The sequence below is a fragment of the Leptopilina heterotoma genome, unplaced genomic scaffold, assembly GCF_015476425.1.
Source record: "Leptopilina heterotoma isolate Lh14 unplaced genomic scaffold, ASM1547642v1 Lhet_67, whole genome shotgun sequence".
Taxonomy (NCBI): Eukaryota; Metazoa; Arthropoda; class Insecta; order Hymenoptera; family Figitidae; genus Leptopilina; species Leptopilina heterotoma.
This window is the reverse complement of record NW_025111155.1, coordinates 496,722-522,605: the sequence shown is the minus strand read 5'-3', so window position 1 is coordinate 522,605 and position 25,884 is coordinate 496,722. Positions and strand designations below refer to the sequence as shown.

Genomic DNA, 25,884 nt, shown 5'->3' with positions numbered 1-25,884 from the left:
TTTAATTTATTGGCATAAGAAAATGCATTATTTCTTAAATCATTTTTTTTAAATACCTTCCAATGTCCTAATTCATCATCGTACATCTACACGTCATTTAAATCAGTCAGTGCCGTATTTTGTCGGGCGACAATTGTAACCTTAAAATTTCACAGACCTTCCTTCACAGACCTTCGCTTTTATTTGGATATTTGAAAATAAAATTAATACTTAATTAATTAAAATGGTTTGAATCTTTTTTGTCACTGATTAACTTAAAACACAATGTACCGAATTCATATAAAAAAAGTTGTGAAATAAACAAATCTCTAAATCAGAGATGTGAATTTATGGCGTTTTCTGGTATAAAGTTTGACAGAATCAAACACAACTTATCACAGTTATTGTGACTATAATGTTTAATTTAGATACACTTATATTTCATTGGACTTCAAATTAATATTATTTCAAGTTTAGAGATTAATTTTTTTCCGTGCATAGCCTGCTATGGCCTGCTACTAGGCTGGTCATAATTTTTATTATAGTCGATAATACTATTCATTACTAAATTAACAATTTATGTAATTTTTCGACAGTATTTAGTATAATCATCTGGTAATACTTTTTACTATTGCATACTTTCTTACTTATAATATTAAAATTTCTTATTGACTATTTCAATTTCTATTACTTCAGAATAATACAAAGTAATAATTTGATTATAAAGTTTCTTAAAAATGGTAATATTAATTCATAAATGTACATGATTTCCCCAAATTGCAATCGGTTTTACTAAATACTAGAGTTGTGCAAAAAGCTCGATCGATTATTTCAAACTTTTCGTTTTTCTAGCAGAGCTGATCAGAATCAATCCGAACTTGAACCAAATTCCATCCAACACGTGCAGTATTAAACCTAAAATAATTTTGAGCACTTGAATTTTTCGAGCACTCAAATATTTTTGAGTAACTAAAACTCGAGCCTGGCTCGAGTATCGAGCCCGGCTCGAGCTCGACCATGCTATTCGAGCTTTTTGCACACCTCTACTAAATACTAATATAATAATACGAAATGGACTGGCGTTATACATTTTTATTTATTTTTTCGTGTAGATTTCAACAAACATACAGAAAAAATTATTGGAGTTCATCTTCATATTTTTTTTTGCGAAAAACTAAAATTTTGTTTCGTTTTAGAAAAAAAGTGTGTACCCCCCTCTTGGTTTTCACAATTCTTGGCCTATTGGACTGCAGTTTTGCTTATTTTATGTATTTTCGTGTGTAGATTTCAGGAAAAATATAGCGAACATGATTGGATTTGATCTTCATATTTTTTTCAGCGAAAAACTCAAAGTTTTTAAAAATTTCGTCAACAAAGCGTGTATTTCACTCTAGCGCTATCAATTTTTTACCTAGAGAGCTGAAAATTGGTACACTTTTGTATTCTCACGTGGAAAAATATAGTGGAAATGATTAGAATTGAGTTCTCTCAATTCTTAGTCTAGTGAACTGGCGTTGGGCATTTTTTATTTATTTTCACGTGTAAATTACAGAAAAAATTATTGGAGTTCATCTTCATATTTTTTTGCGAAAAACAAGAATTTTTTTTTGATTTAGAAAAAAAAGAGTGAACCCCCCCCCTTGGTTTTCACAATTCTTGGCCTATTGGACTACAGTTTTCCTTATTTCATGTATTTTCATGTGTAGATTTCAGGAAAAATACACCGAACATGATTGAATTTTATCTTCATATTTTTTTCAGCGAAAAAATTTTAATTTTTTAAAAATTTCGTCAAAAAAGCGTATTTTTTACCCTAGCGCCCACAGTTTTTTATCTGAAGAGATGAAAATTGGTTATTTATTTATTTTCACCTGTAGATTACAAAAAATACACAGCGAAAAATATTGGAGTTAATCTTTATATTTTTTTCATCAAAAAAGTAGAAGTTTTAAACGAGGGTACGGAACTCTCGGTTTTTGTACGAGTTCTACTCGCACTTGTCCGGTTTTTTTTCTTTCCTTCTCTTTTCCCTCATTTATTCATTTTAATTTTACGTATTACATATTTCTACTTTGAACTTCGAAAACAAGACGATCAATAGTGAAGTTATCAATTTATTAAACTGACAACCTTGAAATCCTAATTTATTGCGACAAAAAATTATTTTGTTACGGTTCTGACAGTTTCGGTCCTGACATTTTCACAAGTACCTCCTTGTATCTCGATAATTATTGAAAATTTTATGGCTTGCTTTTACACACAAATAAAAAAAATAATTGTTCGAATGTGCGTACAAGTTTGATAAATTTTCATAGCTTCGTTTAATTGTGCCGAATCAGTTACGGTCCTGACATAACCGGGTTCTTTGTCGAATTCAAGAACAATATTCTTCAATAATTTCAATATAAATTATAGCACATAAAAATTTCAACTGGCCACAGTTTCAGTAAGTATAAGCTTTTATTCTATATATTGTTGAATTCATTTTATTAAGGCACTCTTGAAATATTTGCAAGTACGTTTGCAGTTACGGTCCTGACACGAAAATAAGGAAAATTTTTCTAAATTAAATATCTTATTACTTTCCGAATGCGTATAATCTTCTAATTACTTTTAAAATAATCTTTAGATATTCATTTACATTTCTGTATTCGTCGTTTTCTTGTATTTTGATGTGCCAACTTATAAAAACTTATAAAATAAAATCTAAAATCAATTGTAAAATTGGGAAAAGACACTACTGATAAGTGGCAAGAGACGAATGTTGTGTATAAGTTTAATTGTAAGAGTGGCCCTGCGAATTATATCGGCCAGACAAAGCGCTCATTGAATACACGTATCAATGAACATAAGAATAACAAAAATGATAAATCTGTTGTAAGTGCCCATCAATTAGAGTTTAATCATGATTTTGATTGGAGTAATGCCACCATTCTTGATCGTGAACGAGATTATAAAAAACGATCCATTTCCGAAATGATTCACATTTTGAGTAGTGACTGCACGATTAACAAGAAGGAAGATATTTGTTTTCTCAATAAAACTTATTTCCCTCTTGTTAGAAGATTAAATTCATGATGGACTCTTTCTTGTTTACATTCGGTTCATTGACATCGCTATCTAAGAGGTGGTATTTCTCCAAAACAATTTTATATTCAGTTTTGACTTGATGTTCGCATCATAATGACCGAAATTTTCGTGTCTTGTATAAAATTGTGTACGCGTCCTAATTTAATTTGTGAACTTTTTATTTATTTTATATGTTCTAAATTATGTCGTATGTGTTTAAAAGTAATTTTATTTATGTTGACATAGTTGCAATGTGATTAAGTTTTTATTACATTCAGGTATTATTATTTTATACATATGTGTTTTATTTTGGTGTTTCGTTGTAATATTATTAATTGGTTTTATTATTAAATAAATTTAGCCTGATGAAGACAGTGAACCAAACTGTCGAAACGTCGCAACTTTAAAAAATAACATAAATGTTATTTATATTTACCTTCCTATTGATCGAATTTACTACTTCATAATTACCAAAATTAGTTTATGTTTCCAAAAGTACCTAAAGGGACTCACGTGATTTGCTTTCTTTACCACATTAAAAAAAATATATATTAATTACTAAACATAATTTAACAATTTTAAAACTAAAATATTTTAATATTATTAAACATTGTTTACATGGAACAATAATTCTTTTTATAAAACATTTGATATATATTGAGTCATTGCATAATAAATATAAGACACCTATAAAGGTGAAAGGTTCCAGAGAATTGACCATATACTTGTCGTCTAAAGCTTATTATGTGAGATAATATTTTGGAAGAAAAACCGTTTCGAACTGACATAATGGGCGACAATATTTTAATATTGATTTTCTGTAATTCTGTTTCTAACAAGCTGTCGTCAATAAGAGGGTGTACATTAGAGAAAACTATTCTTTTGTTTCTCGTTAAATAAGGACGGATGGGAATAATTTGGTGGTTAACGACGATGCATTTGTTTGATTCGATGATTGTATCTACTGTTTGTTTTGAGTCGAGGTAAACACATATTCTATTGTTGGCGATGCGAGAAAAAAAACGAATTTTAGAGGCTGGAACTTATTTCAGAAAGGGCAAGGATATATTCCTCATCGGTGGCATCGACTAATGAGTCTATTAAAATAGCTTGATCTCGAGTTATATTCTTTTTTGATTGGATTGCAGAAGCGTAGTTGGGCGAATCATTGTTGGGATTTTTCGTCGTTTCTTGAGACGTCATGATGACGACTTAGTGACTTGCAGTGGATCCCTGTAGTCAAGGATGCACTTTTTTTAAACACTAATATAACCACTGTTTGAATTAGCAATGATTATAAGTAAATATAAGGAAGTTATACACTATTGGCATAAACAAAATACACTTCTGGAAACTTTGAGAGCTACACGTAAACACGTCTACTCACTAAGAAGGTTACCGGAAGACTGAATGATAATAAATATTGAAAATTATTGAATTGCGAAAAACTTTTGAAAAATAATTGAAATTTTGCAAAGAATTTTATTTTAATTTTTGCGAAAATAATTGAATTTTTGGAGAAAAATTTTGCTATTTGTAAAGATAATTGAATTCTTGACGAGATTTTCGTCAAAATTTTTAAAAATAATTGAATTTCTTCGAAGAATTTTATTACTTTTGAAAATAATTGAATTCTTATGATGAATATTGTTATTTATGAAAATAATTGAATTTTGCAAAGAATTTTATTAAAAGTCCTAAAAACAATTGAATTTCTATGAAGAATTTTGTTATTTATCAAGAACTATTAAAACTTTTAAAATAATATTAACAAATTCATTCTTGTCAGAAATAGAAAATATTTTTGAAGGTTTTGTATAAGAATTTGTAGTGACCTTTGTATCCATATCAAAAAACAACCCCTGCGACGCTTGAACGAATCCACTGCGAAATTGTACGCGAGGCAACTGGTGGATGCACTTGAGCATATGCATTGTCGAGGGATTGTCCATCGGTGAGTTGCATCTATTAAAATTTCATGTCAGGGGTTGAAATTAGGTTAATGTGTCCCGTGGCAAAAAACGAAAAAAAAATTCCCCCTTTCAATCAATTTCAATAATATTCACACAATTTTTCCCTCCCCTTTTTTCGTTCAGATCCCTCCTCCCAATTTCCATTTCTTTTCATCGATTATTTTTTTCTTTTTAGGGTTCCGTACACCTACGGTGTATCGGTGGAACCCTATTGGTGAGACTCTGTTGTCCGTAGCCAAATCGTGTCCCCCCCCTAGCGGCTAAACTATTTGACCTAAAGAGCTCAAATTTGGTCCAGATATGTATTTTCACTCGTAGATTACAGGAAAAATATAGCGAATGTGATTGGACGTGATGGGCATAGCGTTGTCAAGGAAATAACAAGATTTTTGGCCAAAAATGCATAAAAAGTGACCATTCCCCCCCCTTAACTTCTAAACTATTCGACATGGAGGGCTGAAATTTTGCATGCTGGTGTATTTTTACTCAAATATTACAGGAAAAATATAGAGAACTTGATATGTAATGATGGCCATAGCGTTGTCAAGGAAAAACTAAAAAATTAAAAAAAAAATTTGTTTTCCCTAACTTTTACATTATTTGACCTAATGAGCTGGAAATTGGTATCCTGGTGTATTATTACAGTCTGACGACAAAAAATTTATTTAAGAAACTTTTTAAAAAAAAATTTTTTTTTAAATTTTTTTTTTCAAAAAAAAAAATTTTTTAATTTTTTTTAGTTTAAACACGTGGCATTAAATATTTTAAGGAAGAGTGAAATTTTAAGAGAATAAATGAGAGATTGTTTTCTGACTTTAATTTCTTAACTAAAAATAAAAAAAAATTGGATAAGTGCGAGTTGTACTCGCACTGCAATGGCGGGTTCCGTACACAAATATTAAAACAATACTTGCAACATTGATCGGTAATTGGTAGAATTAAAATAAACAATTATAAAAATATATTAAAATCATTTGATAAAAAAAATAACTAAAAAAAATTAAAGTATTGTATATCTAATATTATAAACAATAATAAGCAGAGGAACTATAATTTTGAAAATTTTGTTCCTCTGCTTATTATTGTTTACAATATTAGATATATACAATATTTTAATTTTTTTTAGTTATTCTTTTTTATTAAATGATTTTAATATATTTTTTTAATGGTTTATTTTAATTCTACAAATTACCGATAAATGTTGCAAGTATTGTTTTAATATTTGTGTACGGAACCCGCCATTGCAGTGCGAGTACAACTCGCACTTATCCAATTTTTTAGTATTATAGATACAAAAAAATGTGTATAGAAAAAAATTATAGACAAAAAATATTATATTACAAACACATCTGTGCTTATTTTACTATTTTTTGGAGAGAACATTTTTTCTTTTTTTGATATTAAGGTAAGTACGGTAGTGATTAACAATTTAAGACCTCAGTGTTCGAAATATAAATAATGTTAAAAGTCTGCGTAACTATATTGAAAATAATAATAAAGTTGAAATTATCGATCACTCCGAGTCAGGTTGAAAAAAAATATAACAAATTTTATATTTTTTTTATTTTACGTTTCAACGGCACAGCCGTCCTCATCAGAAACTAAAATTTTATTATAAACAATTATTAAATGAAATTACATAAACAAAACGAAAAATGTTTTACAAAATAAACAATACAAATAAAAAATACATAACTGAAAAAAATTATTAAAATTTCTTTTACCAGTAAAAATATTTTTAAAAAGAATAAATAATATTAAACATCTGAAAATTTGTCGTTCCGATCAACGCAAATTGCTACTTGACACTAATCAAATATAAAACTATTGTGATTGAACTATTGAGTGATCGATAATTTCAATTTTATTATTATAAATTTGCCGAGTGATAGCTCCAATTATTATTTATATTGAAAATAATTATTATTTATATATAATATTAAAAAAAACTATTTTCTACAATTGAAAATACTACAAATAAAAATATTTCTTTGAAAGTTTAATAAAATAAATTTGTGATAAATATAATTATATAATAAACAGGCCTCGGATCGACTTTAACCCATTAACGCCCACCAGGACGCAAAATGTACCATGATTTCACGACTCTTATTTTGTATGAAATAATTAGTTAAAAATTTTAGGAAATACCATTTCCGACGTAAAATTTATCGCTCTTTCGGAATATGAAGCTAAAATTTGTTTATAATTATCTCAAAAAAATTTATAACAATTTTATTGCAAAAAAACACACTTTTTTATGAAAAAAAAATTTTTCAATTATTATTTTGACATGGAAAACTAAAGAATATGGTCTCCAAAACACAAAATATCGCGTCCTCGAACTCTCAGCTATAAAAATCCATAATTACTTTTTTTAAATTCAAGATGGCGGATATGAAAATGGCCATTTTTCCAAAATGCAAAAGGCCGAAAAAAATTGTTGGGTAATGTTTTTCAAAAGTTATTAGATTTGCTTGAAAATGGTTACTCAGAGGTTTTTGGGGTCGCTGATAACGAATCTGATGTTACTTTTTTAAAATTCAAAATGGCGGATCCAATATGGCGAAAAATTTTTTATAAAGTGATTAAATTTGCTTGAAAATGGTTACTCGGGCGTTTTTGGGGTCACTGATTACGAATCTAATGTTACTTTTTTAAAATTCAAAATGTCGGATCCAATATGGCGGACATATTTTTTAAAAAGTGATTGGATTGGCTTGAAAATAGTTACTCAGGGTTTTTGGGGTTGCTGATTACGAATCTGATATCACTTTTGCAAAATTCAAAATGGCGGATCCAATATGGCGGACAATTTTTAAAAAAGTGATTGGATTTGCTTGAAAATAGATACTCGGGGTTTTTTGGGGTCGCTGAATTATGACATTTTTTATACAATGATAAAAAAGAGACTAACACTACATGTGGTTTTATTGAAAACAAGTGACGCACATATGACGGGTTCCACGTCAAGTGACCCAGGTCAAAAATTTACATGGAATATTTGAAAAATTTGTAGTTTCTTTAAAACAAAACAAAAATACGTTTTCTATTTTGGGTTTTGCTGCTGTTTTTCAACACTTTTTAATAGTGTGAACAAATGTAGAGAAAAAAATTGTTTGACCTTGAAAAATTAAATTAAAAAATAAAATTTCATTTTTTTATCAAATGGGCAGTTTTTATTTTTTTAAAAAAAATTTTATCATAAAGGTGAGGTTTTTTTCTAAAAAAATGTATGGGTCAAAACGTGGGACAAGAACTTTTAACTGGTCAAATTAAGCATTTACATATGCACTGCACCGGCCCACAGTGGAATTTTTTTACAATTTCCTATTAAAAAATGTCTATAGCTTACTAAATAAATCCTCTGATTGTGAGTCATCACCATCAGAAGGATCAGAAGGATCCGAAGGATTATTGTCAATAATGACATTTTTATTACTCTTTTCTTGATTATTATTTTTGTTATCAGTGTTATCTTCGTTCATTTTTCCTCTTTTGGTTGATACCTCGTCATTCATATTTTCGTCTTCGAGTCAGCAACGCTTTAATCGACTTTTTTGTGGTTTTTCTGGTTTACATAATAACAGTGCAGGTAAAACGCCTTTTCGAAGCATCGGTTTTTTATAAGTACTCTGAAAAATAATAAACATTTAATAAGCAATTAATTACATCAATAAAAATATATATAAAATATAATAATATAATATAAGTATTATTTTATAAGCTCCTTGGTAAAAATTTCGGACTAATTCCGGATTAAATACGGACAGATTAGTACGGATTAGTCCGAAAATGGTACGAATATGATCCGCGCTAGTCTGATATCAATCCGAACGAAAACCTGAATCCGAAAACACTCCGAAGTAATCCTCAATGTCTACGAATTCAGTCCGTCATTAGTCCGCAACAATCCATACTTATGACCGGTGAAGAATTCTTCTAAAATAAGTACGGAATCATCCGAAATCAATATGTAAAGAATACGGAATCGGTCCGCAACAATCCGAATTCAATCTAGTTAAAAAAAACTTATTTCGCAAAATGTCCGGAGCAATCCGAACTCTGTAAGCTAGAAATCCGGATTAGTCCGCAACAATTTGAAATTAAGTGTGGCAAAATCCTATTCCGAAACAAATACGAAACAATCCGAAAACTGTATGCAACGAATCCGGAAATTGTCTGAAACAATCCGGATTTAATCCAACTAAAAGGCATAATCCGAAACAAATACGAAATAATCCGAAATCTGTATGCAAAGAATCCGATATTAGTCCGCTTCAATTCGGAATTATTTTTTTTTAATAGTAAATAATAATAATTTTTAATAATTTTTTCACAATAGAATCGTGGGTCTATTGTTAGGAACCGTTCATAAACTACGTCACGCCTTAGAGGGGGGTGGAATTAATTTTTTGTTATTGCTCAGAAGTATTGCAATTTTAACATTTCAAGTGAAATGAATAGAAATTTAGAATCTAAAAATCTCCACACTGAGAAAAAAGAGAGCGCGTTGCAGCACATTTTTGATTCATGTTGCGCGACTCATCCCTGTGTTCTGCTAGACACTTTTCTGGGGCGTGCAGCGGACCCCTGAGTCGAGGCGAGCTGTATTTGAAGCGTATTACACGCTCTTTGGGGCGTGCTGCACGCCCCAGAAACTCTGTAGAAGAATTCAGGGTTGAGTCGCGCAACATGAATCGAAAATGTGCTGTAACGCGCCCTCTTTTTTCTCAGTGCACGATTACAAATATTTAAAATTTATTATAAAAAACATTTTTTAAGGAAACTAACGTATCTCGAAAACCGTAATTGATAAATAAAAAATGATATAATTTTTTTAAGTTCTGAAGGATATATTGTATAAATAATAAAAACATAACGTTAGAATTCTAAGTCGATGGAAAACAAGTATAATGTTTAAATAAATATAAACGTAAACAAATAAAAATATTTTTCTTCAATTTTATGACGGTCAGTTGACCTTTTTCCAGGTAAAAAAAGGGTGTCGACTTTGTATAAAAAACCTGACTACTTTTGAATTTTTCTGATTAAACATAACTCAAGTCTGATGTTCTGTGGCTGCAATCATAACAAAAGCAGTTTAAAATCATCAGAGATTCTGACTAAATTTCTGTCGCTTTGTGACTTTATTTTTAGTAGGGTACAAATAAGTTTTTAATAATTAACAACGTTTAACTATATACAGTTTAATTGTATATTTTTTAGACTTGTTTGATTTCATTCAGATCAACTCTACACAAGCATTTAATAAAAAAATAAAATGTTTAATTTTACACAATTTATATACGCGTTAATTGTGCACTGTTCAATTTTATACAAATTAATTTTAAATTAATAATAACGTTCAACTGCACACGGTTTAATTGTATGCAGATAAATTTAATAAATTTTAATTTTTTAGATTTGTTTAAACAAATTTGTCAAAAAGTTTAAAAAATTATTTTTTAATAATATATTCTTAAAATTCAATACATTCTCTTCAATTTTTATCTAAAACATTTTTTTCTAGGATCAATAGTTTACAAGATAAAAATTCCTGAAAAAAGTGACCAAAAAGTTTAATTAACAATATCTTGCAAAATAATTAAAATTTTGCAAAATCCTTGAGTGTACTTTAACCCTCCTGCGTACCTATTTTCACCCATAAAATTGTTTCCAAATGCACAAATTTTTCAAACTGTTGGATTTTTCTACAAATTGGTACCTAGGGGTTTTTGGGGTCGCTGATTACGAATCTGAGGTCAGATTTAAAAAATTCAAAATGGCGGATTCAATATGGCGGATGAATTTTTAAAAAATTGTTTGATTGTAATGAAACTTGGAATCTAGAGGTTTTTGGGGTCGCTGATTACGAATCTAGGTCAGATTTAAAAAATTCAAAATGGCGGATCCAATATGGCGGATGAGTTTTTAAAAAATTCATCCAAATTTCTTGAAAATTTATAATCGGGGTTTTTTGAGGTCGCTGATTACGAATTTAAGGTCAAATTAGAAAAATTCAAAATGGCGGATCCAATATGGCGGACGAATTTTAAAAAAATTGTTTGGTTTTATTAAAAAATTTTAATTAAACTTGGGTCTAGGGTTTTTTGAGGTCACTTATTACGAAGCTGAGATCAGATTTTAAAAATACAGAAGATCAGAGCAAATATGGCCGCCAGTTTTAAAAATATTTTAGATTTGTTATAGATATGTTGGTATTTTACAATTCCTTCATAAACTACGTCTCTGTTATATGAAGCAATGTGCATTTTTTAGACTTTCTTAGTTGAGTAGTACTACATAATGATGTTTTATGAATTTAACAATTTAACACATATTTAAACAAATAATTATAGATGTTGATTAACTCCTTGCACAAAAGACTTAGAAACATGCTTTTTCCAAATTTTAAAGTTAACAAGATCAGTACTATTGTAAGATTCATGTTTGTTAATTGTAAAATTGGAGGTATTTTATTCAACTTAGTTAATTGCAAAATTAAAAGAAATTGCATGCTTTTAGATGTTTTTTGTAAAAAGTTAGTAAATAACAACATTATTTGTTTAAACAATTGAAGAATCGTTCAATTTATGAAGAATCTTCATGTAATATTACTCAGCTTAGTTAATTGTAAAATTGGAAAAAAAATTGCATGTTTCTAGATGTTTTTGTATAAAGTTAGTAAATAACAACATTATTTGTTTAAACAATTAAAGAATCGTTAAATTTATGAAAAATCTAAATGTAATATTACTCAGCTTAGTTAATTGCAAAATTAGAAAAAAGCTGCATTTTTCTAGATATTTTTTGTAAAAAGTTAGTACATAACAACAATTATTTGTTTAAACAATTAAAGAATTGTTTAATTTATAAAATATTCTTATGTTGCCATTTTGAGTTTTAAAAATCTGACCTCAGATTTGTAATCAGCGACCACAAAAACCTCTAGATACCAAGTTTTATTAAAATCAAACAATTTTTTTAAAATTCATCTACCATATTGGATCCGCCATTTTAAATTTTTTAATCTGATCTTAGATTCGTAATCAGCGACCTCAAAAACCCCCGATTATGAATTTTTAAGAAATTTGGATGAATTTTTGAAAAACTCATCCGCCATATTAAATCCGCGATTTTTGATTTTATTAATCTGGCTTCAGATTCTTAATCAGCGACCCCAAAAACCCCTAGATACCAAGTTTCATTAAAATCAAACAATTTTTTTAAAATTCATCCGCCATATTGGATCCTCCATTTTAAAATTTTTAAATATGACCTTAGATTCGTAATCAGCGACCTCAAAAACCCCCGATAATAAATTTTCAAGAAAGGATAAATTTTTGAAAATTTCATCCACCATATTGGATCTGCCATTTTGAGTTTTTCTAATTTGACCTTATATTCGTAATCAGCGACCTCAAAAACCCCAGATTATAAATTTTCAAGAAATTTGGATGAATTTTTTAAAAATTTATCCGCCATATTGGATCCGCCATTTTGTATTTTTTAAATCTGGCTTCAGATTCTTAATCAGCAACTCCAAATACCCTTGAGATACCAAGTTTCATTAAAATCAAACAATTTTTTAAGAGAAGTATGTATTTCCAACTTGTATTTTGTGACCTATCCTCTACTGTTTATAACAAATATTTAATACTTTGTTTATTAACAAATACTTTAATTGGAGACTTTATTATGTATGTATCATTAACTATGAACCTTACACTGTAAGTTACACTTTGTCTCGTGTGTTAAAGTTAATTTGTTTAAAAGTTATGAGAAAAAATATTTGGACGAGTATACTCGTCCTCGCGCATTTGGTAACAACTTAGTTTGGACGAGTATACTCGTCACGGTACGCAGGAGGGTTAAAAGCTCCCTAAACACAACAAATTAACCGAGTGTAAACAAAATCTGGGATTCAAAAGTTCTTCCAACTATGGAACGCCCCTTATATCAACCAAAATACAAATTTTTAGAAAACATTTTGCAACCAGTAGAGGGTGTTGGCTACTTTTCATTTAATGAACATGTGGATGTTGTAGAACCAAACAATGCATTACCAAACTCAATATTTATATTTGATGACGTAGCATGTGGAAAACAAGATAATATTAAGGCCTTTTTTGCTATGGGAAGACACAAAGCTATGGATTGCTTTTATTTATGTCAGACATATGCGCGCATTCCAAAACATTAATTACGTGACAATGTTAATTTACTAGTTTTATTCAAACAAGATGAAATGAATCTTAGACATATTTATAACGATAGTTATAATAATAATAGACACCAATTCAGAAATTAGTTGACGACATTTAAATTGTTAAAAAAATTCGACCAGTAAAAATTGAAAGAGAGGGAGACCTTCCTTTACAGTTTGAAGAAGATCAAGAAGTTAAAAGAGAGAATGATTCATTTTTAAGAGATGACTTATCATTTGCAACAGCTGATGATGATGACGATAACGGTGATGATTATGATGATGATGGAGATAATAATGGAGATGGAGATAAATTAGAGAAATATGGTGCTATTTTATATCTTCAAATGTTGGATGAAAAGAGAAAAGATTTAGATCCTTCATATGGAGTTCGTAAATTACCTAAAGGGTAATTAATGATTGGTAATTCAGGAATAAATTTTTAACAACATAATATTAGTGTAGGTAATAAAACATATCCTGCAACGAAAGGTTTACTTGAGCTTTTATTCAAAAAAGTACCAGAAGAAGCTGTTTTAAGTGTAGTTGATCGGGAAAATTATAAAAATATTGTAATATCAACTAATGCTCATAAAAAATATTACAAAGCAGATGGCGCTGTTAGATATAAAAAGAGTTTAAAATATCTAAACTATATAGCAGTACATTCTGGTGAAGGTTTAATTCCAGAATATATGACTCAACAAGAAGATACAAAAATTGATTATGTTTATAGGGATGATCCTAATAAATTGGTTAATCGTTTAAGATTGCTTATGGCATCTTAAGCAGCTGGAAATCCCAGGTCATAATAATGAGATTATATCAATTATTGAAGAGTTGAGAGAAGCTGGAATTGTTTATTAATTAACAGTTGTAGAAATTTGTATCATTTTCATGATGAGTATCGACATATTCGGACGTCAGTTTAAAAGCACAGAAACTTCATATCGAGGTCCACCAGGGCTTGGTTTTAAGTTGACTGGTGAAGGAGATTTTAATATTGAAAATAAGAAACTTTGTAACGTAGCTGATGCTGAAAGCAACGGTGATGCAGTAAACTTAAATACTGTAAACAAAGTTATTGAATCTAAAGCAAACGCCATCTATGATGTAATCGGCTCTGTGAGAAACAATATAAATGACAATATTGTAAAGATTTTAAAGTTAGAAGATTCGATAAAAATATATCTTGAAAATCTAAAAATTAGTAATGAAAGAAATATAGAGATGATGCGTAAAAATGAGTCAAGGATGGCAGCACCCTGGGAAAAGGTTTCAAAAAGTTGGTTAAAACCTCGGCACAAGCCAAGGACCAGGAAGATCATAACCGAGGCAAAACCCTGGCTAATGAACGCTTTCCAGGGTATACAAAATGCCTGGCTAAACAGCAGCTGAAAAACACAAGTATCACCAGTTCAAAAACCTAACAAAACCCCGGCTAAAGTTTTCACCATCATACACGGAACTTTGAAATTTTTCTTTTTACTTTTTCGGAATTGCCAACCCCGGGACAACCCTGGCATCACCAGTTACCATTTTTTCACCCGCAAATCCGCCGAAGAGGAACTTTGAAATTTATCTTTTTACTTTTTTAGAATTGCCAACCCCGGAACAACCCCGGAACAACCCTGGCATCACCATTTACCTCTTTTGTCTCCCTCAAAACCGCTGCAGAGGAACTTTCAAATTTATCTTTTCACTTTTTTAGAATTGCCAACCCCGGGACAACCGTGGCAGCGCCTTTTACCATTTTTTTCACCCGCCAAACCGCAGCAGAGGAACTTTGAAATTTATCTTTTTACTTTTTCTGAATTGCCAACCTCGGGACAAGCCTGGCATCACCATTTACCATTTTTTTCACCCGCAAAACCACCGCAGAGGAACTTTGAAATTTTATTTTTACTTTTTCTAAATTGCCAACCTCGGGACAACCCTGGCACCACCTTTTACCATTTTTTTCACCCGCAAAACTGCCGCAGAGGAACTTTGAACTTTTTCTTTTTTGGAATTGCCAACCCCGGGACAACCCTGGCATCACCAGTTACCATTTTTTTCATCCGCAAAACCACCGCAGAGGAACTTTGAATTTTTTTTTTAACTTTTACTAAATTGCCAACCTCGGGACAACCCTGGCACCACCTTTTACCATTTTTTTCACCCGCAAAACCGCCGCAGAGGAACTTTGAATTTTTTCTTTTTCGGAATTGCCAACCTCGGGACAACCGTGGCATCACCAGTTACCATTTTTTTCACCCGCAAAACCGCCGAAGATGAACTTTGAAATTTATCTTTTTACTTTTTTAGAATTACCAACCCCGGGACAACCCTGGCATCACCATTTACCTTTTTTGTCACCCTCAAAACCGCCGAAGAGAAACTTTGAAATTTTTCTTTTGACTCTTTCTGAATTGCCAACCTCGGGACAACCCTGGCATCACTTTTTAAAAGTCGTTTTACCTGCAAAACTGCCGTATAAGGACTTGGAAAGATTTCTTTTTAATTTTCGGTTTTTCCATCCCTGAGACAACCCTGGCATCACTTTTGAAAAGTCTTTTTACCCACAAAACCGCCGCATAAGAACTTTTAAAATTTTCTTATTATTTTATTAAATTAACAACCCCGGAACAACTGTGGTATCTCTTTTTTATCATTTTTTCACTTGCAAAACAGCCACATAGAACTTTGATATTAATTATTTACCTAATAATATTTTACTAAAAAATAACATACATTTTTCTAATAATGAATGAGATTTAATCCAAGACAATAATTTGATATAAATTTTTTTTCTTTTTTATTATTCAGTCCTTTTTTTCTTTGGAATTGATTCATCCTTGCGCTCCAAATCTTCTTTTTTGTTATTCTCTGATTCTTCACTTTCTTCGTCTTCCTTCTCCGGATTTTTTTTTGTTTCATTTGTCTACTGGGATGTAAATTCTTTTTCTGGGATTTCGGAGAGTGCAGCATTGACTATTTAAAGTGTCTATATATTTTTCATAGATTATTCCTTTTGATTTTGTCTTCACATAATCTAAATAATATTTTTAAATAATTTATATATGTATAAATATATATATATTATATTATTATTGATATTCTTTTAACTTTTTGTCATCTACGTAATAATATTTTCAGGAAATTTAAGTTTGTCGACTTTTGGAAATTTCTTTATTTGATTACCCAGTGTTCCCGAATATTTTGTACAAAATATCTTTTAAAATGAAAACAAATTCTTGGGATTTGATTACATAGGATGGATTCTCGAAAAATCCACAGAAATGATGTAAGAAGTTATTTGGAATCATCCTACGTTAAATTTCCCGAAAATCTCCAGAAAATCTTTTACATGTAGGACAAAAAAATACGTACTATATACTGCATTTCGGACTTTTTCGGGGATTGCTTTTCCCGGTTTACCGACTCTTGAGTGTCCAAGAGCAGTCATTGTTTTTAATTCTTCTTTGCCTACCAACTCCAGCATAAGTCTTCTTACCATTTCCTCCGGTCGTTTTTGAAATCTCGTAAATTCTATTTCATTTGTCTTTGAGATAACAATTTCGTCATTTATAATCTGGACTTTCTTTGATTCAATGTTGGGCGGCTGGTTTTCTATTGCACTTGTAGATGTATTAATGCCCAATTTTCCCTCTGCATATGACGCAAGTGACTTTAAAAACTGTACGATTTCTTGAGTTACTAAAATATAAATAATTCTATTTATTACAATTATTCATAATTTTTTTCATCGTGAACTATATTTTAAATTAGTGACGGTTAAATTATTCTATAAATTGACATTCAAATTTGACAGGTGTTAAGAAAATAAAAGTAAGTTTCCACATAAAAGTACTTTTCACTTATAAAGTTAAAGTTAAATTTTTAAATAGAGATTGTAGTATTAATTTTAAATCATCAATACTAACCAGTTGGAAAACAGGAATCCACAATTGCTACCGCGCCTTCAGAAGGACTTTGACGATTTTGGTTATTTTCAATATCAAAGTTCATACTTTCACCTTTAAAAATATTTTTTGTTTCATTATAAAGATAAAAATGTGAGGAAATATAGTTAACTTAATTTGAGGAGGTTTAAAATATGCACACCAGGCTATCAAACTTCATGTAAGTTTATTACTTAGTATTATTAATAATAATAATAATAATAATATAAACTATTTATAATAATATAATATAATAATATATTACCCTGTTAATAATTATTAACAGGGTGTCTACTATTTTCATTCAACAAAATTTCCAGTTAGAAGAAATTTATTGTAAATCATTAAATTATTTTGACGAGTTTCTTTAAATTTGTTAACAATGTTTTTTTAATTATTTTAGTTTAGGATAGAAAATAATTGAATTGGAAAATAATTGTAACAAACAGTTTTACCATTTTTTAAAAATATATTTTAAAAGTAGTTTAATCCTTGGAGAGAATGTTATTATATATGAAAATAATAAGCAGTAATAATTAATTATTTACTTAATAAGTAATAAAAATTTATTTTGTTCAAAGAATAAATAAATATAATTTATTTTAACATTCAGAATTTAAATTAATAAAAATTTAAGAGTAGTTTTATAATTATAAATATTGAATAACACTGTGTGACAGTGATCTGGCACTTTTATAGAGACCTATCACAAGTTGTAGGTCTAGTAGAGCTAAGAAAAAAGGTATGGTCGATTTTTCCCATACACCCCCAAAATCTTATTTTATGGCCAAAAAATCGTTTTTTGGTACTTTTATGTGAATAATCACTCGTAACGTAGCTAATTTTTATCCGATTTATAAATTTTTTTTTTAGTTTGAATCTGTGAAAACATACCTTTTTGACAGTACATTAACCATTTTTTTAAAATAAAAACTGACGAAACTGCAGTTAAAAGAATTTGGGATTTTTTGATTTTTTATTCACTTTTTCAACTTTGACGCTGTTTTGTTGATACTATTAAGTCTTACAAATTTTTTTCAACATAAGAGCTTAATAGTAAATTTAGTTCCACATCGAATGAGCTTTGTTTGAATGAAATTGGATAAAAATTGACGGAGTTGTGTGAATATTAAAATTTTATGATTTTTTGTATCGAACAATCGGATAGATGCGACTTTCACATTCAATTATTTATTATTGAACCTAAGTTCAGACCGCGCCTTTAATAACAAGAGAATGTTTATTTGACAGTCTCCGTCATTTAAAGTTTCAGTAGTCAGGTTGAAATTATGATTAAGAAATGTGTGATAACAGTAATAAGTTTTGTTTTATATGTGGTTTGTTCGTGGATAAGAAACATCGTTTGGAATTAAAAAATAATAAAGCTGTAATTGATAGCTACAACGAGTTCTTCAATCTCCAATACACTTCCTCTGATCGCTGGTATGAACCAGAGTACGTATGTGTCGAGTGTTCGTCGAAGTTCAAGAAATGGAAATCGAAAAGTTGCCTCAATGTACGAATTTCATTATCTGCTCCGATGATATGGCACCATCAGCCTTATCATAAACCAAAGGACTGCTATTTCTGTAACACAGACGTACGTGGCCATCATTATAAAACGCGTAAACGCATAAAGTACGCTGATGTTGAAACTGCAACGAAACCATTAATCCTGCTTGACGAGGTTAATTCAACCGCAGTTCCTAAATCGAAAAAGGTCGAAGTCGTAAATAATAGTCCAGTTGATGATCATGAAGTTGATGTTCAGGAAGCTGAAGATGAAGAATATGTTCCCCCTGCGACAAACTCAAACGAACGACATTTCGTATCAAATAGAGACTTTAAGGATCTTTCGCGTGATTTAGGTTTATCAAGAAGACAGTCTGAGATGCTCGCTTCTCGAATTAAGCAGTGGAATTTAACAGAAGATGACTTCAAAATAACACTATCCCGGAACGATGATCGTATTTTTTTCAGAGAAATTTTTAAAGCTGATGATGAGAATGAAAAATTTGTTTATTGTTCAAATGTGTCTGAACTTTTCTACCTCTTGAACTACGATCACGTATCCGATGAGTGGCGACTCTTCATTGATGGATCGTGCACGAGTAAGTCCTCTCTCAATATGATGAATCATATTCATCACATTCTTTATTTGAATTTTGATTTTCAAAATTATTAATATTATTATTATTAATTATTATTATTTTTTATTTTTATTATTATTATTATTACTCTTATAGGCTTAAAAGCTGTGTTATTACACAATGGAAACAAATTGCCATCAATTCCGTTAGCATACGCAACCAACATGAAGGAAACATACGACAATTTGGAAAAAATACTTCGTGTCATCAATTACACTGAGTATAAGTGGAAAATAGTCAGCGACTTAAAAGTGCTCACAATTTTATTTGGAATGCAAGGTGGTTACACCAAGCATCCATGCTATCTATGTGAGTGGGATAGTCGTGCCCCAAATAGGTATGCAAGAAAAGAATGACCATCACGTCACCTGTTTAAAATTGGCCAGAAAAATGTTTTAAATCCTCCACTAATACGGTCAGAAAATTCCATTTTACCACCACTACACTTGAAACTTGGGTACGTGAAACAGTTCTTGAAAAAATTAAAATTCGACGGCGAAGCGTTTCGTTATCTGAAAGAAGATGTATTCCCTAAAATGAGTGAGGCAAAGCTAAAAGGAGGTATCCTGTGATTCTTGTTTTTTGTCAGTTTATAACTTTCCTACATTTTTAAACCCTTTCACACACTACCTTTATATAGAAATATGTTTTTGGTTCTAAAATTAAATTTGAGGTCTAAAAATACAAAAAAAATTTCTATTTTTCATCCTTTTCAATTTTTTTTTCTAAACAACTAATTGTTAAAATTTTTTAATTAAAAATCACCTTACGAGACAGAAAATGTATTACAAAAAAAAATAAAAAATAAACTTATGTTATATATATACGAATTTTCTTTGAAAAAACATATTAAGAAGTAGGTAGTTCTGCATGCGTAAAATGGTGAAAGAGCTGTTTTTATTAATTTCAGGAATCCTTGTAGGCCCTCAAATTCGAAAACTAATGAGAGATGATGAATTCGCGAGAAAGTTAACTGTAGTGGAAAGACGAGCTTGGGAGAGTTTTAAGGCTTTGTGTGAAAAGTTTCTTGGAAATCATAAGAGTCCTGATTATGTTGCAGTAGTTGACGAATTTTTGAGTGCATATGAAGAAATGGAATGCAATATGTCCATTAAAATCCACTTTCTTCACTCACATCTGAATTTCTTTCCTGAAAACCTAGGAAAGATGAGTGATGAGCAGGGTGAACGATTTCACCAGGAAATATCGGACATTGAAAAACGATTCCAAGGAAAAAGCTCCATCAACATGCTTAGTGATTATTGCTGGTCGCTTAAACGGGAAACGAGTGATGAATCCTATAAACGGAAAAGGTCAAGCAAACACTTTTGAAAAAAAGAATACCCTCCAAACATTTTTTTTAAATCTTGGTTTCTATTGTCTTTTCCTACTACTTAATTAAAAAAAAGATTGTCAACAAAGATAATGTTAAAATTAAAATTCTGTTTTACTATTTTCTTAAAGTACATATACGCTACATACCCACATGTATATTAATAAAAACATGTGCTTTTTAATTTTTTAATTCTTTATATCAAGTTCTGATGCAAATTCCAAATCAGCTATAAACCTGAAAATTGAGTGAAAAAATCATAAAATTTTAATATTCACACAACTCCGTCAATTTTTATTCAATTTCATTCAAACATAGCTCATTCGACGATTTGTAAGACTTAATAGTATCAACAAAACAGCGTCAAAGTTGAAAAAGTGAATAAAAAATCAAAAAATCCCAAATTCTTTTAACTGCAGTTTCGTCAGTTTTTATTTTAAAAAAATGGTTAATGTACTGTCAAAAAGGTATGTTTTCACAGATTCAAACTAAAAAAAAATTTATAAATCGGATAAAAATTAGCTACGTTACGAGTGATTATTCACATAAAAGTACCAAAAACGGTTTTTTGGACATAAAATAATATTTTGGGGGTGTATGGGAAAAATCGACCATACCTTTTTTCTTAGCTCTACTAGACCTACAACTTGTGATAGGTCTCTATAAAAGTGCAAGCAATTTTTTTTTGTCACACAGTGTAATAATATAATTTTTATAAAATGCTTTTAGAAGCAAAAATTGATTCCATTAAAAAACTTTAATTGCGTATGTTTTTTTAAATTAACTGATAAAACTTTTAATCATTAATCTTGGTCCCTAAGAAATATTAATACTTTAGAAATGTAACTCTTTATAAAATTCAATTATTAAATTAAAATACTTTGAAAATTCTTTGCGTTAAGAAGTTTGTAATGAAATTCTTTAACAAATTTAATTATTTTCAGTTCTGAATTTTACAAAATTTCTATTAATTCAATAATTTTTTTAAAATTTATTTACATATTATATTTGAATCAGTGTTTGATTTTTCACTATCAAATTAATTATTTTCAACTAATTCAAATTTAGAGAACAGAATAAATATTTATAAAAATTGAAATAAAAAGCAATTTTTTAAAAACAGTTTAAAATAACAATTTTTTTAATTTGATGACAAATTCCCGGTTTGACATAAAATTCCCGATTTTTCTCGGTCAAATTAAATTCCCGACTATTTCCCGGTTAGTAGACACCTTGATTAAGGATTTAATTGAATAGTGAATTTCAAAAAGGCTGAATTTGGTTTTTTGAAATTTTACAGTGACTTGGAAAAAATTGGTATTTTAGTTGTCAGAGTTGACCCCTTTTCGAAATTAAATAAAAAAATTAAATCGTTTTAATCATTAAAATATATCAATTAAATGTTTTATTATCCAGAATCAATTTATTTTTTTTTTAAATACTATTTTAATAAGTACTACTATTTTAATAAGTAGTAGAGAAATCAAACTTTAACTTGGTTTCTCTAGTTATTCTGTAATTATTAAAGTTTATTTCAGCACTTGTATAATTTTGTAAATAATTCTCTTTATGATAAAAAAATGTCTCTAAATCAAAACTAAATCATTTTTATGATTTTTAGGTCAAGCAAAAAATTACCTTTTGAGGTACTTGGTTGAAGAATTTCAACCCCTTTTTTTCCCCTCAAATTTGCAATTTTATTTCCTGAGTTAACGTTAATTTCCCTTCCATTTTTGTTCGAGTCATGCCCTGTAAAAATATTTAATTTTTTAACAAACAAATGATTCTCAAAGTATTTATAATTTCAAAAATAAAGCGAATGGATATTATTTAACAGTTTTCTTATAAATACCTTCCGCGATTTTGGATTCTAAAACTTCTGTACCCTCGATAACAATTTCAGTTTCTGAATCTTCATTTTCTGAATTATCACTTTGAGAACTTGCAATTTCCCTTTGTTCTTGGTTGTCGAACTCAGCTTCTTTCTTCTTGCTTTCTGGCTTACCTCCTTTAAAAACATTTTGTAATTATTTTTCACATTTATATCAAATATTAGTTTGCCAAGTGCGGAATCTTTCCTTGAGATTCTAGTGAAAATTTCCAATAAAGAAGACAATTTAAGCTTCCAGAAAGCTTTTTAAAAATTTATTTTTCAAAAATATTGTAATATAATTTTATTAAAATAATTGGATTTTCTTCAAAACGGAAATGTGTAATGTATTCAATACGGAAATATGTATAATTAAAAACATTGAATATAATTGAATTTAATAAAGTAAGATTGAGAAAATTCTAAGAATTACTTTTTACAATAACATATATTAATAAAATTTTTACTAGTTAATAAACAATATTTTTACACTTTAAAATTTTCCATTGAAATTTTTAAAATGTGTTATTTTGTTGCAACCAAATTTGAAAAATTAATTAATATCCAAGGCCTGTTTATCTGATTTCAAATTAAATGCAATTAAACAAACTATAGATGCAGATATATACAGATTTTGCAATCAAAATAACCTTTTGAGACTCTTGGTTTAGGAACTTGAGCTGAATTTTCGTCTTTCCCAGCTGAAATATTCTCATCTGTTTGGAATGTTGATTTTTTCTTGCGATTTCCGTGGTCCTTCTCGTTCTTTCTTCTCGATTTACCTGCTTTAAAAATATTTCTAGATTATTATTTGTAAGTTTATTTAATTATCTAAAAGTTTCGATTCATAATTTATGTAATCAATTGAGTTTTTTAGAACATATGTTTGATATTTTAGTAATCTAATAGTTATTGTATTTTAATTATTAATTAATTTTGCTTTTTTTATTATAAGTTTTCCATTTTTTTACAGAATTTTTATTAAACATTACTTTTAAAATAATTTTTGTAAAACAAAGAATATAAACAATTTTATTATAAAACTATATAAATTAAAAATTTTTTTAATAATGATTTACCCTTTTCCTTCGAAGTTGTATGCGCACTAATCATAGTTGATATCGAATTCAATTTGTTTATTTCGTCGTTGACTTTATTTTGAACTGCATTTCTTTCCTTATTTCGAATTTTTGCTCCTTGACATGGCATCGTTTTTCTTCGAAGCAGTTTTTGGTGGAATTTTCAAATTATTTATTATTTTTCCTTCCTTTAAAACTTCCAAGGACATTAATTACTTCCGGTCTTCTAAAATATTGAATTTTTAATTAGTAAATTTTAAATTAAACTTATTCAAATTAAATATAAATAAATTAAAATAAATAATTTAACAAAATAGAACATTTTAAAGGGTAAATAGTATGTTTAATAATAATCTATATTAATAATCGTTATATTCCAGTAATCTTATTGCAATTTGAAGTAAGTTATTTTTTTTTACTTTTTGTGTCCCAAATTTTTTGTAATTTTTCTATTTTAAAATGTTTTAAATTTTGAAATTAATGAAATTCTAACATAATGCTTTGAAGATTAAAAATAACAAAAATTAAATAAAGAAAATAGTATTTAATCTGAAATTACAATTCAATTTGTAACTTTATTTTAACATTCTCGAACATAAAAATATTTATAAAATATTGTAGAAAGACTAATTTTTAATACTGCAAAATACAATTAATTAAACATGTAATAAAAATTTTTTTATTTTGAAATTACAAAAATGACAATTTATACATTGAACTCATAAGGCTAAGATTTATTAATTGAATCCTTCAAAGAATTATATTCAAATTTTTATAAATAATTGTTTGTTTTAGCAATTTTACTAAAGGTTTAAAAAAATAATTTAATTATATTAAGAAATTATATTGAATACACATTTTTTTTAAAAAAATGAAAAATTCTCTGGAAAAATTTAGTCGAAATCGTATTGATATAATAATTGAATTCTTAAACAAATTTTATTGCAAAATTTCTATAAATAATTACATTTCATGAAGAAGTGTTAAAAATAATGAAATTATTTCAAAGAATTTTATTAAAATTTAAAAAATTAATTCAATTTTATCAAGAAATTTACATAATTCTAAAAATTAAACCATAGCAATTTTTATTTATAATTTATTATTAAATTATATTATTATAATTATATATTAATATAATTATATTATTATTCAATTATTTAATATACAATTGATAAACTAAATTTAAAAATTCATTTTGATAAAACAATATTTACCACTTCTTGCCAAAATTACAGCCCTGTACGCTACTCCTTCTTCGAATATTTCAGTCTCCTCTCCATCGGGAATATTTTTTGAATCCTCTGATTCTTCGTGCACACTATAACACTGATCTTCGCACCATAAAATTAGGCAAAACATTTTTTTTTTTGAAGACATGTTTCTCGTAATCAGTCTTTTACACTGAATGTCATGTCAATAAACTGAAGTTTGACCATTAATTCAATGCAGTGAAAATACCAAAAAAAGTATTAAATATTTTCAAATTTATTTGAATAAAAATGTATCTATCCATGCACAGGTATTTTAAAATTATTTATATTTTTGCTTTTCTTTTTTCAATTGTCAATTATATTCAATTTTGTAAATATTTCTATAATTAAATTAAAGTAAAATAAAGTTTTTTTCCTAAATTCATTTTTCAACCTTTTTGTTTTTCACTTTTTTAAATTGAGAAACGATTTTTCATTACGACGACAAATGTGTCATATGATATAAAAAAATAAAATTGAAAATAAAAAGTGAAATATTTTTTTAATGACACTAATAAAAAAAGAAAAAAAATAATTCTTTTTTTTACGCATGAAATAAAAAGTATATTTTAACAGAAGTAATTATAATTAAAAATTAAGAATGAGTCGATATAAAGATTTCCATAATTACTCACAATCAACACGAAATAGAATTCTACAAGAACTGCGGCATGAAGAAAATATTTCATCGAATTCAGTAAGATGATTTATTATTTCCATATATCTCAGCAATTTCATAAAAGTAAAAATAATAATAAATATATTTTATTGTTTTCAAAATATATACTTTTAGTAGAATAGAATAATGAACCCTTGAATAATAATTAATTAATAACTTAATTAATAATAAACATTTAAAAATACAATTTTTTGTTTCATGTCCTCTTATAACCATTATATATATTTTGTATTTTCCCGTAGTTTATTTGATTTTTATCAAGTAAAATTATTGCAATATAGTTATAGTATTGAATATAAAAATTTTGTGTTTTTTAATCGGATAAAAAAAATTCTCTCAAATTTCT

General features: G+C 28.3%; 2 protein-coding genes across 3 annotated transcripts in view; one reads left to right on the top strand and one right to left on the bottom strand.

Moving 5' to 3' along the window:
• The first annotated feature begins 3,100 nt into the window (after window positions 1-3,100).
• LOC122510124 overlaps window positions 3,101-25,884 on the top strand; it is an 87,380-nt gene continuing 64,596 nt past the window's right edge. The window contains exon 1 of the mRNA XM_043624557.1: window positions 3,101-3,270. The gene's annotated coding sequence lies outside the window, so the exon portion shown is untranslated. The remainder of the gene's footprint in view (window positions 3,271-25,884) is intronic.
• Window positions 8,267-24,882, bottom strand: LOC122510123. Of its 2 annotated transcripts, none has more exons than XM_043624554.1 (9): window positions 24,824-24,882; window positions 23,607-23,832; window positions 23,178-23,312; window positions 22,510-22,665; window positions 22,296-22,406; window positions 17,157-17,249; window positions 16,603-16,929; window positions 15,964-16,264; window positions 8,267-8,656 (listed from the first exon to the last, which is right to left on the bottom strand). In XM_043624554.1, the coding sequence occupies exons 2-8, from the start codon at window positions 23,734-23,736 to the stop codon at window positions 16,146-16,148; spliced, it is 1,071 nt and encodes a 356-aa protein (XP_043480489.1). In that variant the 5' UTR covers window positions 23,737-23,832; window positions 24,824-24,882; the 3' UTR covers window positions 8,267-8,656; window positions 15,964-16,145. The 2 variants fall into 2 exon arrangements, with proteins under 2 accessions (XP_043480489.1, XP_043480490.1); XM_043624555.1 differs by having other exon boundaries at window positions 23,178-23,309.